Here is a 17104-nt window from a genome sequence, read left to right on the forward strand (position 1 = left end):
CTATCTTGATGTGAAGAACAGGCAAAAGGCGAAACTGCAGCTCCAGGTAATAAGAGTGAGACACCAGGTTCGATATATTTTATCCTACTTTGCGCACCTTAAAAAGAAGTGGATAATGCAGGTGACACAGAACAAGTCCTTCTCCATTTGGCCCTGATTCTGTGTTATTTGAGTGTGTTTCGATTAGCTCAACAGTATTAAGAATAGGCGTCGTATTCATTAATGGTATTAACATTGGATCTTGGGGCAAACTGTCAAAAGCTGTTGTCACCGCCTATGATTCCACCATTTCTATTATTGTATCTTCACTTTGTTGCAATTCTTTTACCAACACTGAACTAACTCCGTACAGATGGAAGTAAGTTTTGGGTTGAACTTGGGTATATATTTGAATGAGAAACAGAAACTTATATATAATGCATAGTTCCTGACAGTTCCGAACTTCCTTCACTTGTGAACAACTTTATTGGCCTGTTGGTATCTTCCAGTGTGTCTAATTCAATTATTTTAATGACACATTGGTATTCATGCCTTTACTCTAAGAACCACGAAAATATGCCGGCCTAGTTGGCCGAGTGGTTAGCATATTCGCTCTCCAGCCAAAAGGCTGCGGGTCCGAATCCCGCCATGGACATGGATGTTTGTGATTGTCTTTGAAAATACTAGGGATGGTGGTAGGCGGTAGATGGCATTGGTGTAGATGGTGGTTGGGGTTCGTTGTAGTATACGAGATCCTTCGACACTTCTGCGCATGTCAAAAGAAGGAGAATCCATTCCGATAATAGGGTAATCAATCCGTATTGTAGGATGAGTGTTTATTATTACACGTCGGAAAATTAACTTCTCTTTTATGATTATTGTAGTTTTTAAAGTGGTAACTATTTTACTTGTATAACAGTTGGAAAATTTTACGTATAAAGCACTTGATTTCGCGTGTTGATGACCAATTCGTACATTGCCTTATTTTTTCCGCCCTTCAACGTGAATTGACTCTTCTTGGCAGTCTTCCAACAACAGCTCTCGTTTTTAGGGTCCGACTATAATAATAATATCTACTCCAAGGTCTTCCTTTTTTTCTTCTTCATTAACAGTGGCAATTCTGTGCTGTGTTATTTTGTTTGCACCTCAGCAAGTAACAGGGCTTGGTTCCTTGAGTCATGTTCACTCTTCTCCTGAATACCAATATTGGAAGTATCCCAATGTTCAACCTCTGTAGAGATTTCAACATTCAGGCTTTTAGCAGCACTAAGTAGCGTAACAAGTTGGTCCTACGAAATGATCACTTCGCCCTTGTACATAAAATCTATTATCTGTTTTAAATCCGTGTATTTTATATCTTTGGGAATAACAACTGGATATTTACAAGAGTTTTCAAGAAATATGCCAAAGAAGAAAGTACCGCAGGCAGACAGCACTATCTTGTGTGCTTTAAGTTTCTTACCTTCACATACTACAGTCACATTTATAAACGTTTCAGTAAAAAGTAATTCATTAAAAGCAGTTAAGACATTGACATGGTGATTATTTCTTCTTAAAGATTTGGTGAGCTTCCATCTTCATAATCTAATATTCCCCCCCCCCTAAGTTAACCAATAACAAATTGTAAAATTGCACCTAGCACCTAAGTTGTATGTCTTTACCAGCAATACAATGGTACTCATACACGTGGTGTAAATTAGGCCTAACCTATATGAAACTCCAATCGTTTGTTATATAATATTTCTAAATCAATGAAAAACGACTGATTTGGATATATTATATAAACAAACGACTGTTGTTTATTTACAAATGACAATGATATGAAATGTCACAAGCGAGAGGCAAATTCATACATCCTTGTCTTTGACCCAAAATTAAACTTTGCGAATACTACAATGCATGAGTTCTAGGCTATTTCCTTCATTAATTATAATCTGTGATTTTTGTGATATGAAAAAAAAAAAGTTGAAATAAAAACGAAATCTGGTTATGTTTGGGATGCCTTTATTGTGAATAGAATTAAAAAAATAAATGAAGCTACTTACAACTTTCTGTTTTTATTCAGTTACAGGAGACTAATTAAGAAATATTAAAGACATAAAAAATATTCCAACACTTATTTTATACCAAAACCTAGATGGCGCCACATCACAACATTCTCCCATCATTCAAAGTTGACGTGAAACTTTCTCAAACTTCGGTTACTACACCGCCTCCTGAATAAGATAAAATAGAAATAAATAAAAATCGAAGTTAGCATTAATTAAGTTTGTTAGTAAAAGTGCAATCCAAATCCTACATATTGTGTTGTCTATTATCTTCTCGAAATACGTTTAACAGCAAGGAAACTTATGCGTTATATTCATCAGCGTAGGTAGATAGTCGCGCCAGAAACTGCAATGTTTGATACGCGGACCAATTCCCACTTCTAAGCTGTTGTTCAGTGTCAGGTATTCCTTACAGTCTTCGGAATAAACAGGCCAATTCGACTTGTTGTCCTGTCCTTGTTCTGAATTAAGGTTTGGATTTCTGTAAAGACAAATAACACATGATTTTTAATTAGCGATATTTTTACAGTTTGCTCTTGTATATTACAATTTTATTAGTTTCGCTTATGTAGCGTAATCACGTATGATGCATTCGCGATGTGACGGATGATAAATTTATGATAAAGAAAAAAAAATACAACGTGCAATATTTTGTACTTATTAGATTCCGATAGTTGCAATAATTTCAATATTTTTGTATTATAATTCATATATAAGTGTACTGTGATATTTCACGTTCATCGTAAAGACATTCTCTTTTCGCTAATGATACGAGTCAGCCATTATTTGCTTACTTGTCGATTAGTGTAACAAGTGCGCATGCGCATCGACGAGGTTGCTGGGAGATTGACAGCTAACGAGAGAGCGCTTGGTACCTCGGTAACGAAAGAAAACAAGAACAGAGGTTTGACAAAGCAAACCAGGGCATTTTGTTTTAGTAACTTTTTTTGTAAAATAAATTGACTGTTGGAATATATTACAAGATGATTCTGAAAAGAATCTTAACAAATTGAATTCTTTGACTGTCAACAAGCGAGAAAATTAAAGGAGATATTAAACAGGCATTCTGTTTCAACGTTCGAAGAAACGCAATATGGAAAGTTCCTTCTTCTGTTTCAAGAACACAGGTAACTTCAATTATTACTATTATTATTTGCAAAAAGTGACGGGATGAAAAGTGTTTTAATAAAAAGCCCTATTTTGATACATTATTGTTTATAACGTAGTAAAAGAAAATAAAATATTTCACGATTTTGATTACCCGGATGGTTGGTTACCATAGCAACAAACAGCAATTTGACAAATGTCATTTGTTTATAATATGGAAAAAGGTTGATATGCGAACTTACAAAACTGATAACAAATATAGCGGACGTTATTAATAAATACTTATAAATGTCCAAATATAATAAATAATATAGTAGGTCCGCAATAATAAAATTTTCTGTCAATCCATTTTAAAAAAATCTAAATAATTCAAACTGAAATTCATTTTTATTTATTTTCAAAAAGGCTTTTGGTAATAAAATTACAACTTTTAATGCTAATAAAACATTAAATTCTTAATTTGATATGCTGTTGGTATACATTATATATACCATATAATGTATACCAACAGATAATAATTTAAAAATATTTCTAGATTACTTACCCAGTTTTGGCAAAATTCGTCCAGAACTGAATCATGCGTTTACTTAATTGAACATCATCGTCCTGATAACCCGCACTCCTGTTCAGAGCTCCTCCAAAAGTAAAAGGGATTTCATTTCCATGTACAGCTGACACCCAACGAGGCCATGGACTGATTGCGGACCTGTGAGCAAACACGTATTTATAGACGTTGTTCCCAGCGTGGGAAAAGACATCAGCCACCTCATTATTATCACACACGAAGTAATAATCTCCCATTAGCTGATCGATGCCATCAACATTCTCGTTAAGGTATCTCATGCCTGGCAACTTGCTGTACATGAAATCTATGGATAGAGTGGAAACTTCATCTCTGTAGGGATCTAACTGCCTCACCATATACAGAAACTGTTCACTGGTGATATTCACATCATTAGCCAATGGTAAAATATCAGGGAAATAAATATGTGCAAAAATCGCTCCCTCTTGAATCACATTACCCAGCATGATGCTTGTTCGCTTAAAGTTTCCCTTCCGAAGTGAATCTTGTGGACTTTCCACAACTAGAGTTCCATCAGCCACCGGAACGAATCCAACGTCCATTATACCTTCTACAACTTCTTGTCTGTCCATCAGTTCTTGTGCATCTGCCCTCTGGAGACACTCCAGAACAGCTTCTCTGTCATTATGATCATGAGGACAACCGACAGCTTGGGCTAAGGTGAGGGATTTGTTGATGGCTCTGTCTTCATCGAGAAAACCCCATGGGGCATTTGGCGTACCACTCTGCATTATGGCTCGCTGGAAGAGGTTTCTACTGAGAGGAGACATCACGAGGTAAGTCACGCACGCTGAACCAGCACTCTCTCCAAATAAAGTGATGCTGTCAGGGTTCCCTCCAAAGTACTGGATGTTATCTTTCACCCACTGAATTGCTAGCAGCTGATCAAACAAAGCAGCATTTCCAGGAGCTCCTTCGATTCCAAGATAAAGAAATCCCAACGATGCCAAACGATAATTCACTGTCACTACAATCACATCACCTTCTGATGCCAAACCCTGAGCGTCATAGATATAATAGATTGATGATCCAGAACGGAAAGATCCGCCATGGAAAAATACCATGACTGGTAGTACTGCTTCTTTTCGGCAAGGGCGAGGTGTCCACACATTTAGCGTTAAACAGTTTTCCGTTTTTGAAAAATTTTGTCCAAACCATGCAGCATTTTCCCTCTGGAAGCATGCTGGTGGTTTTTCTGTGGCATTCAGCACTTCGGTCCATGGATCTGGCGATTGAGAAGGGCGAAAACGGTTAACTCCTGTGGTCTCCCTACCATAAGGTATGCCAAAGAAGGCGTTCACGAATTTCCCATCGAATGCTTCCATAATCCGACCTCTAACTGGTCCCTTAGTAGTCTGTACAATGGGGTCTTCTTCATTGAGGGGTGCATCTCTGATCATCTTTCCATCTACTGATTGGTTGAATATACCCATGAAAACTGTCACCAGAAGCATCTTGGTGACACACAGGCTGAAAACACTGTTGTCCTCCATATCTTTGTCTTGGATTACGAAGAATTTTTCTGAAAAAATAAAGAATATATATATATATATATACGAAATTTTTGAAAAAAAAAAATTATATATTAATAACATGAAATATGTTAATTGTTATATTTTTTTATAATTATAAAAAAATTAATTTTTATAATTTTAAAAATCCACATTATTTTTAAATTTCTGTTATTAGGCTAAGAACGGGGGCAAAGAATTGAAATTCGATAAGTGGTTCTGATGAATTTTTATTTTATATTTTATCGCCTTGAGTCTTCCTATCCATCAATGTGCTTGGATAATTTATTTAGCTTGATATGTAGAATGGATTTAGAAACCAACTTTCATATCTTAATTTAAAAAAAAAAATTTTTTGCAATCTCATTCGTAAAAAGCGATGCATTTTAGTTGGTATATTAACGTACTTTCTACGCTCGTTTCTATCGAAAGTCCGTAATGAAAAGAAAATCAACGTCACGTGATTTTCAAATGTCAAATCATTAAGTCGCTGCATCACGCGACGGATTCTTAACCAATCTCTTTTATGAGCAGTAACAGACGTCAATTTCAAAAGAACTGTGTGCAGCACGTGACTTATTCTAAACGAAGTATTTCGTGAACAGATAAAGAGAAAATCGCTCTAAATGAAGCCCATAAATAATAAAATTAATATAGCAATAAAAGAAGAATATCGACATTTTGTTTCAAGATAATCTCGTGTGATTATAATACTAGAATAAACTTATCTTTAATCAAAATGTGCTTTGAGAAATAACACGTTAGGAATTTGTTTGACGATATGATTCTTACTACTTGCAAGTTTCGTTTCTTCAGCTTTTGCTGAAGAATATTCTAAAAACTTTCAGATATTTATTCATTTGTTTGGCAATCTATTTGTCAATTTTTCTAAAAAGCCAGTACCCGAATTTTGAAACAAATTTGGGTTTTTCCTTTCAGAAAAAGTTTTTGCTTCTGAATGAAAGCAGATAAGCCTCTATAAAAAGCTTGAAAATACTTTTCGCTTCTCATTGACAAAATATAAAACGATAATAATTAGAAAGCTTTTTCTTTGTCATCGTAATGTCAAAATAATATCATGGTAAACGCTAAATTATAAAAATGGGAAAATATCGTTAAAGTTGTAGTTAATGTTTGAGAGTTCAGTTGATTCAAATAATATTTAATACACAAAAATCCTACCGAAATATTCGAATATTACACTTACCTTGATAAATGGCAGTTTAATAGTCTTTTAACACTATTACCCTTAATAAAGATAGCATAAAATTTACACAACGAAAGGCTCAACAACAGGCTTTAGAAGCTTGCAGCTATATCGGGTCAACATTTTCCGTATAGATTGAAAAATTCATATGGCTTTTTCTTTGAACTGATATGAAATACTTATTTCACTTTTAAAATTTTTTACTTCACGTGTATTTTGTGAAGGTCGGGGTAAGAGTATATTTACTTTAAATTGAATTACAAAAAAAAAAAAAAAATACATAAATAAATAATACTCATGTTAGCCTACCCCTCCCTCCCCCGGATACCAATTAAAATCATGGTTAGTCTTGGGCCTGCTATTCTATGATTGGCCAAGAATGGACACTAGTCCGATTTAAACCAAAATTTAGATGACCCAATAAATTTTAGTAAAAATTCCAAATAGCATGGACGTTTGTCTACTTCAGGCCTCCCATAAGCACTATGGCAATGAAAAGCATTTGCTACCTGAAGATCTTCCAAAATATTAATGTCCGTTTGGAGTTCTAGTCCACAATGTGGACTAGAACTCCAAACTGCGGGTGAGGAGTTGAGATGGTATTCCACTCATTGGTTGTATGCTGCGGGTGAGGAGTTGAGATGCTATTCAATCCAGGCTGCGGGTGAGGAGTTGAGATGCTATTCAATCGTGCTAATCAGACAGACAGGCGTAATAGAATGATGATACAATAATTGTAATGAATTAATTCGTCTTTCATTATTTTCTACCCTCATATAATTCTGGTCAATTATATTAAAAAAAAAAGTCGCCCATTGTGATATGAAAGTTTCTTATTTTGTAATGCTATGTATGAAAATTTTTGTTCTATAATGAAATGGCAATTTGCGGTTAGACAAATCAAACTATGTAGGTGGAAACAAGTATGTATAGTACATGCATTCCTGCTAACTCAGTAACTCATTTCACTCCTTTTCCTGTTTGGGTATAAACAATATACCCAAACAGGAAATTTTCCTGTTTGGGTATAAATATAATGCAAGAGAGTTAGCTTTACAATTCCGGGAATAGCAACTACTTTTCCAATAGGCCAAAAGTAGAAATAAAAACAGCCATAAAGATGTCAAAGTATATTGATAAACATAAACATACGACCTAATAAATATCGTAAGGGTTTCATCACACTAATTATATAATAGGTAGGATGGTTAGTCTTATTCTGTAAATATATTTTGACTTGTTCTTTCGGCTAATTTGCTGGGTGGAAAATCTAACTTTCCAGGAGGAAAAGAACCGGTCATTTCTTCCCCCCCCCCCCACACTGAGGTTGTTTGCCACCTACGGTTAACAAATCTTTACAAATAAAAGTGCTTCGTTTCGGAGATGGGATCATATTCCAATCCCAAGCTTTCTAAAGGAGGGCATTGTCCGTATCTGAGCTCTTCATACAACAGATTAACACGAGTAAATACCAAGTCCAGCCATAAATACTTTTCAAACTTAAGCAGCACTTTTAGTCAGTGAAAGTTTCATTCTATCAGTGAATCATTTACAGATTTCAGCGCATTTAAACCACATGTATAACATGCATAGAACAGCACTCAATGTTCAAAATGTCTCCCTTTTGCCTTCACGCACGCTCGAAATCGCCATATATCGATGGTGGCACAAACAACATCCAACGGAAACGCTGTCACTGCTCGCTGCAAATTTGTGGCTCACTAAGGATTTAATCTTGGGGGAAGGGGGGATGATTTGAGAATAGACACTACACATTGCATATAACCAATGAGTGAGCATCTGCAGTGATCGCCAATACCCAATACATGATACTCGTGATCTTCTCTGGCCCGGCTCGGGCAAACGAAATAGGGCTCGGCCCACCCGAGCACTGCTTCGTTCGTCTTGCGTTCACAGTGGCAGTGATTCCCGAGAGCTATATAGGGTATTCCCACCTTATATGACCGCTAATTCATAAGTACTATAAAAATAGAAGACACCACACAACATAAATAAAAAAATGAATTTTAATTAGGAAAAGATTTTTGGAAAATTTTCTAGTGTTTTTTCTTTTGTGGGTTCAGGGCCCCTTGGACTCCCAACCCTGGGTGTGCCACTGCTACAAATCTATCTTCAGCCTGGCGATACTGGGGTATCGATTCTTTCTTGCAGGCCACTCTCTCAAGCTCCGACCACAATTTGAAGTCCAACAGAGTCAGATCATGACTTCCAGACCGACAGTCAGATGTGTGGTCACACACATTCTCCTCCACCCACTGTTCTGTGGTTCTTACCTTGTGCAAGGACTGAGTCCTGATGGAAGTTCCACTGCTTACCGTAAAAGAAAACGGTTGTTCAAGGACCGTTCCATAGGTTCCAGCACGGTAGCTTGATACATTTTATGTAGTTTTTGACACCTTTCTCGAGGAAATGAAAATTGTTTCAATAAGGAAATACCGTGAGTACTCATATTTAAATAAATTATAATACCGGAACAGACTCTCGTAAAATATCATTTTATGAGTATAAATTTCGCCTTAATATCGAAGGCATCTTCAGTACAAAGCTCATAGAACAATAACTGACAATTCCAAATTAGTTAGCTAATGTGCGATTGCTAAAAAAGGTCATTAATTTCCAAACTTATTAAAAAAATTAAAAATTAATTAAATATATTATTTAATTAATTATTTACTTTAATGACCTTTTAATGAAAATTTAATTACCTTTATAAAAAATAATTAACTAAATAATATATTAATTAATTAATTTTATTTTTTTATAAGTTCGGAAATTTAATGACCTCTTATAGCAATCATACATTAGCTAACTAGGTGGCGCCTTTTGGAATTGTCAGTTATTGTTCTCTTAGCTTTGTACCGAAGATGCTTTTAATACTAAGACGAAAATTATGCTAAAAAAATAATATTTTACGGGGGTTTATTTCGGTATTATAATTTATTTAAAAATGCAATTTGAGTATCCCTCCCGATACGCCACCCGCCACCAAACTATCACTGATGCAGGGTGATGACCCCTGAATCCTGGGTGCTACTACACGTATTGTGCGGCCATCGGAGACATATACCCGATCGTTTTGATGATTCAACGACTTTTCAATGGTGAAAAATCTTCCCATATGTGAAGAGAGTATCTCTATGTTCTGCTGGTCGTGTACCGCCGGAGAAGTGCCTTTGATTTTATCACCCTCTGCCGCATACGTTGTGGTGTTAGGAAGTGTCCAGTAGAACGAAGATAGGCTCTCTCACTATCGTGAGAGAGCGTTCATCTCTGGCTACATCACTTCCTGCATTCTCACAGAATTACGGCGGAGGCGGGCCTTTTCATCCCTAACAAGGAGTTGCCTCCTAACGCAGCACGATACGTCTATTCTTTGGTGGTCAGATGTCTTCGGTATCGCTATGACGGTAATTAGTCCGATACACAAACATCCTACAGATCCCCGAGTGCTTTTAGATTATTGAAAATAACAGGTTAATTCAAAAATATAATAACTCATTTATATTTTTATACATTTATACTATTAAATAATAGTAAAATATTATTTAATAGTATAATTTTCGCCTGTGTATCGCAGGCATCTTCAGTCCATTTATAAAGCTAATTGAACAATAACTGACAATTCCAAAAGGCGCCACCTAAGTAGCTAATGTAAGATAACTAAAAAGGTCAATAAATTTCCTAACTAAAAAAATAAATAAAAAAAATTAATTTAATTTAAAAAAAAAAATATATATATATATATATTAGGGTTGCCAAGTAATTTTATAAGCTTGGTTATTTAACTCTTAATCCCAAATATGCAAACAATTAAGTTTGCGCCTGAAACAAAGTTCAAGTCTAAAGATGGTACAACACCAGGGCAACTCATTGTAAAGGTGTGTTAAGCTCTGATCACTATTCTTAGTATTTTCCATAATGTAAAGCACATCTCACTAAAAGATGTATACTGCAATACATTATGGGTGGGGTCACTACCCAAACCGGTTTCAACCTTTTTTGAGGTCTCCTTAGTGAGTAGTAACTTGTATAGATAAAGTTGATAAGGCTCCGTATTACTAAAACCTTGGTATTTAGGGTCTAGCTACTCACTGAGGAGACCTCAAAGAAGGTTGAAACCTTGGTGGGTAGTGACCCCCACCCATAATGCATTTGCAGTATACATCTTCTAGTGAGATGTGCTTTACATTATGGGAAAATAATAAGAATAGTGATCAGATCTTTACCCACCTTTACAATGAGTTGCCCTGGTGTTGTACCATCTTCAGACTTGAACTTTGTTTCAGGCGCAAACTTAATTGTTTGCATACTTGAGATTAGGAGTTAAATAACCAAGCTTATAAAATTACTTGGCAACCCTAATATACAGTATCCCCAAGTTAAAAAATTTATTTCATATATATATATGCAATGAAAAGATTAGCTGATTTATTTAGTACTATCTCCCATAAAGGGGATAGACGTAAACCATCGGATCTGTTTAAGTGAAGTAGAGTTTCACATGTTTCTTTATAAAGCTGTTCCATGAGGAACCGACTTTTGTCTTGTTCCAATGAATTCTATGTCTAGTGATAATGGCATATTCTGCAAGTCCAGACTGTTTTCAAGTTATTGAATATAAGACTGGTGTTCTTCTGGCCGAATAAAGGCAGATTCACCTGTTTGTCCGAAATAAGATAATCCACAAGAGCACGGAATCTGGTAGACACCTGGATAACTGAGATGCGGAAGGCTTGTCCTTTGGAGAAGTGAGAAAGGTGGAGATTTTTCTGAACGGTCGAAAGGCAACAAAAATATTCAGTGGTTTTAAAACTTTGCGTTCACTAATGCCTTCTACATAAGGGATAGGAATGCGTGTTAATTCTTCTGTATTTGAAGAGGAAGACATTTTAAAACTACTCAAAGCTCTTTTGATGAAGGAATTCTTGTATCCATTAGACAGAAAGGAAGAAGTAATATATTGCAGCTCTTTTGTAAGAGATCGTCCGAAGAACAAAAGGAATGGGCCCGATGAACCAGTGTTTTAATAGTTCCTGCCTTTTGACTTGGATGGTGATGAGATTCAGCATTTATATAATGGCCTGTAGGAGTCATTATATTATGTTATTATATTTTGGAATTCATGTGTGTGTGTGCTCACGGTATTTCCTTATTAAAACAATATAAAAGGAGTCTGCATTCCAACCTGGAAGTGCTATTATAGCCACACGGTTCTTGTAAACTTGCCACTGCATGCTAACTCGTACTGCTAGACAACTCTCTCTTTTTTTTTTTTTTTTGCTGATAAACATCGAATGTTTGCTACAGCGCCACTCAAGAAACCGGGCTCGCTCAATTCTGTGAACTTCACAGTGGTGGACGGAAGTACAATAATAACAGAACAAGTGAATTAAAAAATGGGGGGGGGGGAATGTAATGGCAGCGCTAAAATTACTAAATGTAAATACATTATAGAAGAAATGGGTCGAAGTTATGATTTAAGCACCAATCACGAGCACGAGTTCCCTTATGTAAAATACAACTGTAAAACATGACACTCCTTGATACTCAGTATGTTTTTGCTCGAGTGAGCTCTGGTCGGAAACCAACTGGTTTAAGCAGCTCTTATACTAGTAAAACACGATTTCAATTTTCTCTTCCCTTAATTGCACAAAGTATAAATGGTGGCAATATTGTATTGCTTTGATTAGAACTTAGATTGGATCTCATAGATTTTATTTTTAATATTTTTTATGTGAATTATACTATTTTTGATTGATGTACTGGTTTATCCAGTATTGAAACCTTTAAGAATAGCACAGATTACTGAGATTAATCCCAATGATTAGTGTTAAAACATACTTTAGCTGTAGGAATTAATAAATTAATTTAATAAAAATCCCGAAGTTAGCAAAACGTGAGGTACAGAAACCTTTGAAAATTCAACGTGTTTCACATACGGAAGAGGTGAATTTGTACAATTTCAAAGTATTGAACAAAACCAACTGCACATTTAAAAGTATTCTAAACAGAATATTCTACTTACTAGCAATAAATATTCGTTACGCTTAAAACAGGTAACTTACTTTCTGCGACTATTCCTAAACGACTTCAAATATTTTCATGTCGTCATTTTTGATGAGATTTATATTACTACCAGAAGTGAGGAAAGCGACTTCATTCTTTGAAATTTGTGCTGCATTTCACATTTTCCAGTAAAAGTGACACACATTTCTGCAACAACTTCCAGAGCAGCAGGTTAGAAGTTTCATTTAGTTGCTATTGGCTACTGATTGTCGTATGACCTCACATATCACGTGACAGTAAGTGTGTTTCCAAACAACGAATAGCCATCCTGCTCAGAACAATAACTCAGTAACACGCGCATAGTGCACGTGTTTCATTTCAAAACAACTTTTTTTTTTTTTTTTAATTCCTTTACTGAGTTTGCATTTCAAAACAGTTCAGTGAGATGCCCTAAAGGAAAGGAAGCAAGGTGAATTCTTCAAATACTTCATCCGCATAAATTGGAATTTTCAGATTTCAGATTTCAAATGACAACTGAGTAAACCAAGTCCGAGAAATTGCGAGGTATAAAAATGTGATTCGCAGCCATCGTTTGCATTCAACAAAAATTAGTGAAAATTGCTGCCTTATAAAATTTAAAAACTTCAAAGAAGATGATGTACCTAAAGTTTTATGCACTAATAAAATAAATATGTCGTCTTTGCTGTTTTAAAAATGTCGTTGCCATACAGCTGACAATTACATGGACATATATTTTATGAGTGTGTGTGTGGGGGGGGGGGGTACGTAAAAATGCCTCCTATATTTTGGTAATCTCTAATTTCACCACGTGATTGGCGCTGCAATCGGTCACATGAGAACTACACAAGTCGTTCAAAATGGTGGCTGTTACAGATGCCGGTACAGTATAGAGTGGTGATTGAATTCCTTACTTATGGTGGTGATTGAAATTCACACCCATCTGATATAAAAAAATAAAAAAAAAGTATATGGAGGCTGTACTATTGACTTGATCACTGTTAGTGTTGGTACCAAAGATGGTATCGCGCATAATTATAAGTGGTGAAACATGAGTTCGCTATTATGACCATGAAAGTAGGAGTTGGTCGAAGAAATGGAATCACCTCAAATCACCGTACAAAAAGAAATTCAAAAGATAGTATTCTGTGGAAAAAGTCACAGCGATCGTGTTCTAGAAGAAATATAAGATCTAGAACAGGGGTCGGCAAACTGCGGCTCTTTCGGTACGTACATTTGGCTCTGAAGTAAAATTGAAAATGGAAATAAAACTATCATAGTTTCATTTATAAAATTTTTAAAGGATTTTATTCACATAATGATGATTTCATTTGTTTTATAGGTCTCGCAAAACTTCGTGGTACTGAGATGCGCGATGTCAGGGAGGGAAAAGCGAGGTCGTGGAGAGGGGAGTATACAGAGGGAGTGGAAGGGATGGTTGAGCATATCGTAGGCAGGGCAGCCAAACAAAGTGACTGAATATTACTACATTTTTCTTATTTGTAAAAATATATTTATGACTTTCGAATAATTTTTAAATTGTTGTGAGGGGCAGGTTTGGCTCTTCCGTTTCAAAAGTTTGCCCTGGTCGAGAACAACAGTCGGCAAACTGCGGCTCCCGAGACAATATTGGTGTTCATTGCCATTTTTTCTAAACGTTTATATTAATAATCTATAGTAGTATAGTATGTACCAATATTAGAATATTTTATTCTGTAAATGTTTTAAGATAATTAAAAAACACATATTTTGAAACTTTAAATTTTTAAACTTTTAAATGGTACCTGTCAAAAGGGTTGTTAACGTGGATTTTATTATCGTATTTGGTTGGTAAAAAAGTGCTTCGACATTTGATGACCTGTGTCGCTCCCGCCAAAATTAGTTCCAAAAGTGACTACTATGACATTACTCACCGCCTCCGTTCCTGGACTCAGCGTCATCACTCTTCATGCAGTACACACAAGTTACTCGCTTGTGGTGGTAGAGGAACATAACATAACCCAATAGGCGTGCGCCGAGGGCCTCGTTGTCTCGGGGGCATCAAAATGATTCATTTAAATAATTTATCTATAATGTTTATAGAAAATGATATAGTTAATTATGGTTATTATCGATTCATTTTGCAGATTTAAAAGCACGGAAGGTAACATTGCAAGTTGTAATACTAACTAGAACAAATTCAATAAATAATTATAAATAAGAAAAAACTTATTATTTAAAGATTTTATTGTCTTTTTAATATAAAAAAAGACCTTATAACAAAGTTTCGTCTATGGCCTCAATGGAACATAATCCGTTACTGTGTAGGGTAATGTAGATAAGTGCTTTCCTGATTAATAAATATTTAAGATTGATTTGTGAAAGTTATAAAACCCTCTTTAAAATTACTGAGCTTCTTTGGTAAGTAGGACTACTATATAGGTGTATTTTTATTATTTATAAATACAATTTTAAAATAATATTTTTGGCTGCTCTTGAACATTCAAAAATGTATGCAAAGTATACAGGGTGTTCGGGATAAATTTGACAGTTTCGTAAGGAAAAAGAAAATCTTCTTTGTATCTATTAAATTTAATGAATTGACAAAAAAACATTACAGGCAGAGTTAATTACAATACTATCAACAAGATTTACTCAAAATAACCACCATTAGCATCGATCACAGCTTCAATTCTGCTTCGGAACCTCGAACAAGCTGATGCTACAGTCTCCCTGGGAAGGGCCGCAAAAACTGTTTTAATTTTATCCATTAACTGGGCTTTTGTATTACTGGAAGTGCGATTGGTGTCTTTTTCAACTGCGCCCCATACAAAATAATCCATGGGGTTAAGGTCTGGGGAGTTTGGAGGCCAAACATTTGGACTGGTGAAGTCGTAGAAATTTTCAGACAACCATTTTTGACTTTTCCCAGAGGTGTGGCAAGGGGCCGAATCCTGCTGCCATACATACGGCCTACCATTGGCTACCCTTGTTATCCAGGGCTTGACTACAGTAAGCAACTCCACGAACAAAGCCCGAATTCCAATGCCAGGGTTCTTCAACACCTGTTCCTGCAGATTTGCGAGGAATTCTGCTGTACGAACGCAATCAGATCGTCTGCTAGGGATCTTTCTTCTTGCTACATCCTCGTAGTCACCATTGCAAGTCTCTAGTTCATGCCTGATTGTTTTTACTGTATTCAGGGAGCATTGGGCAGCAGTCGTAATATCCTTATTTTGATGGCGGGCACGAATCATCATGATACAAGTTATTCTCTTCCATGATTCAGGTGGGTTCCAGCTATCTATCCTTTCTGACATCTTGTATATGAATGAAGAAGGGTCCAAACTTTTAAATGAAGAGAAGTGTGTGTTAATACATGTAACTTACGGAAAAATATAATTAATTATAAATATGTCAAATTTATCCCGAACACCCTGTATATTGTTTAAAGGAATCATTATTTTATCCCACAATTATCCTTTACTTTTAAATGTTTTTGAATTTTTGGTTCTATTTTTGAAGGTTGAGCACTTATCGTAATAACTCGATGCCCACATTTTGTATGTTCGTATTGAAGCAGGGCGTTTCCCAAAATATTTAGATTATTAAAAACAGTTTAATACGATCGCAAATCGGAGCTCCGGTTGTTGTTTTTTCTTTTTTTCTTTTTTACCGAACATTTATTCAGTTAATATTTGAATTTTCTTTACGATAATAAAAAAAGACAATATTGCTAAAATATTATGTAAATTTGCTTCATATTTTATGCTATAAAATTTATTCACATATATATATATTATGAATTTGTAAGTTACCAATTAGCGCTAGAATTGTAACAGAATATTATTTAGCATTACATAATCATTTTACCATAAGTAAACGAAGATAAATGTGTGCAAAAAGCACTTCATTTCACAATGTTTTGAATATGTAGATAGAAGACGTTTTTCACATATCCATGTTTAGCATCATCCAAGCAAATAAATCAAATAAATCTAAAAATTAAAAAAGAAAAAAATGGAAGATTGTACTCTACCTTACTGAAACTGCCCTGCGTATTTGACATTTTCCCGGCTATTCCAGAAATTTGTTACCCATCTGTCCATGACCTAGTGTGATGACCTTGAAAGCCAGACAGCATTGCAAAGGTCACTTTACCGGTTTAAAAACAGACATACAAACAACGTGGAAGGGAATTTCAATACTAGTCAGATGTACGAACTGTACGTGTTTTATCTATAATGTTACAGAATCATTTCTGCCAAGTATAACAGTGTTTTATTTTATTATTACATAGAGAGAGAGAGAGAGAGAGAGAGAGAGAGAGAGAGAGAGAGAGAGAACAAATTCGTATTTTAAATATATTTTAATAAATAAAATATTTTTTTTTTATAAAAATCAAGTGGATATTAAATCCAGCATTATTTCAAAGCCAAATGTAGAAACCATGAAAGTTTCGTAAAAATAAGTTGACCAGAGAAATAGAAAGCGAATATATAGATGCTTGAGCTTATATAATTTTTCATCGCCGAACTGAAGCCTTTTGACTCTTTATTTTAGCAAATAAAATATTTAATTACCACAATCAAATCTTTACGTGCCGAAGTGCCAGTAAATGGCAGCCCAGTGTGGTATTATGTAC

At 35.3% G+C, this 17104-nt stretch overlaps 1 protein-coding gene across 2 annotated transcripts; it reads right to left on the bottom strand.

The window, feature by feature from the left end:
- Positions 1–1974: 1974 nt before the first annotated feature.
- LOC150093293 (acetylcholinesterase-like) lies at positions 1975–16541 on the bottom strand. 2 transcript variants are annotated; one of them, XM_090413872.1, is made up of 4 exons: positions 16499–16541; positions 14394–14547; positions 3679–5239; positions 1975–2508 (listed from the first exon to the last, which is right to left on the bottom strand). In XM_090413872.1, exons 2-4 carry the CDS (start codon positions 14470–14472, stop codon positions 2313–2315), a joined length of 1836 nt encoding a protein of 611 aa, XP_090269998.1. In that variant the 5' UTR covers positions 14473–14547; positions 16499–16541; the 3' UTR covers positions 1975–2312. The 2 variants fall into 2 exon arrangements, with proteins under 2 accessions (XP_090269998.1, XP_090269999.1); XM_090413873.1 differs by lacking the exons at positions 14394–14547; positions 16499–16541 and adding an exon at positions 12522–12569.
- Positions 16542–17104: the final 563 nt, after the last annotated feature.

The sequence above is a fragment of the Typopeltis vanoorti genome, chromosome 24, assembly GCF_054136105.1.
Source record: "Typopeltis vanoorti isolate ZY-2024b chromosome 24, IOZ_Tvanoo_1.0, whole genome shotgun sequence".
Taxonomy (NCBI): domain Eukaryota; kingdom Metazoa; phylum Arthropoda; class Arachnida; order Uropygi; family Thelyphonidae; genus Typopeltis; species Typopeltis vanoorti.

What these genes read in the sequence shown, in the direction of transcription:
- LOC150093293 (XM_090413872.1), bottom strand. Translation starts at nt 14,472, where the DNA reads ATGTTCCTCTACCACCACAAGCGAGTAACTTGTGTGTACTGCATGAAG. An exon ending in TGAGTCCAGGAACGGAGGCG is followed by an intron (nt 5,240 to 14,393) that starts GTGAGTAATGTC and finishes TTATTTTTTCAG; the next exon opens with AAAAATTCTTCGTAATCCAA. An exon ending in ACGAATTTTGCCAAAACTGG is followed by an intron (nt 2,509 to 3,678) that starts GTAAGTAATCTA and finishes TTGTCTTTACAG; the next exon opens with AAATCCAAACCTTAATTCAG.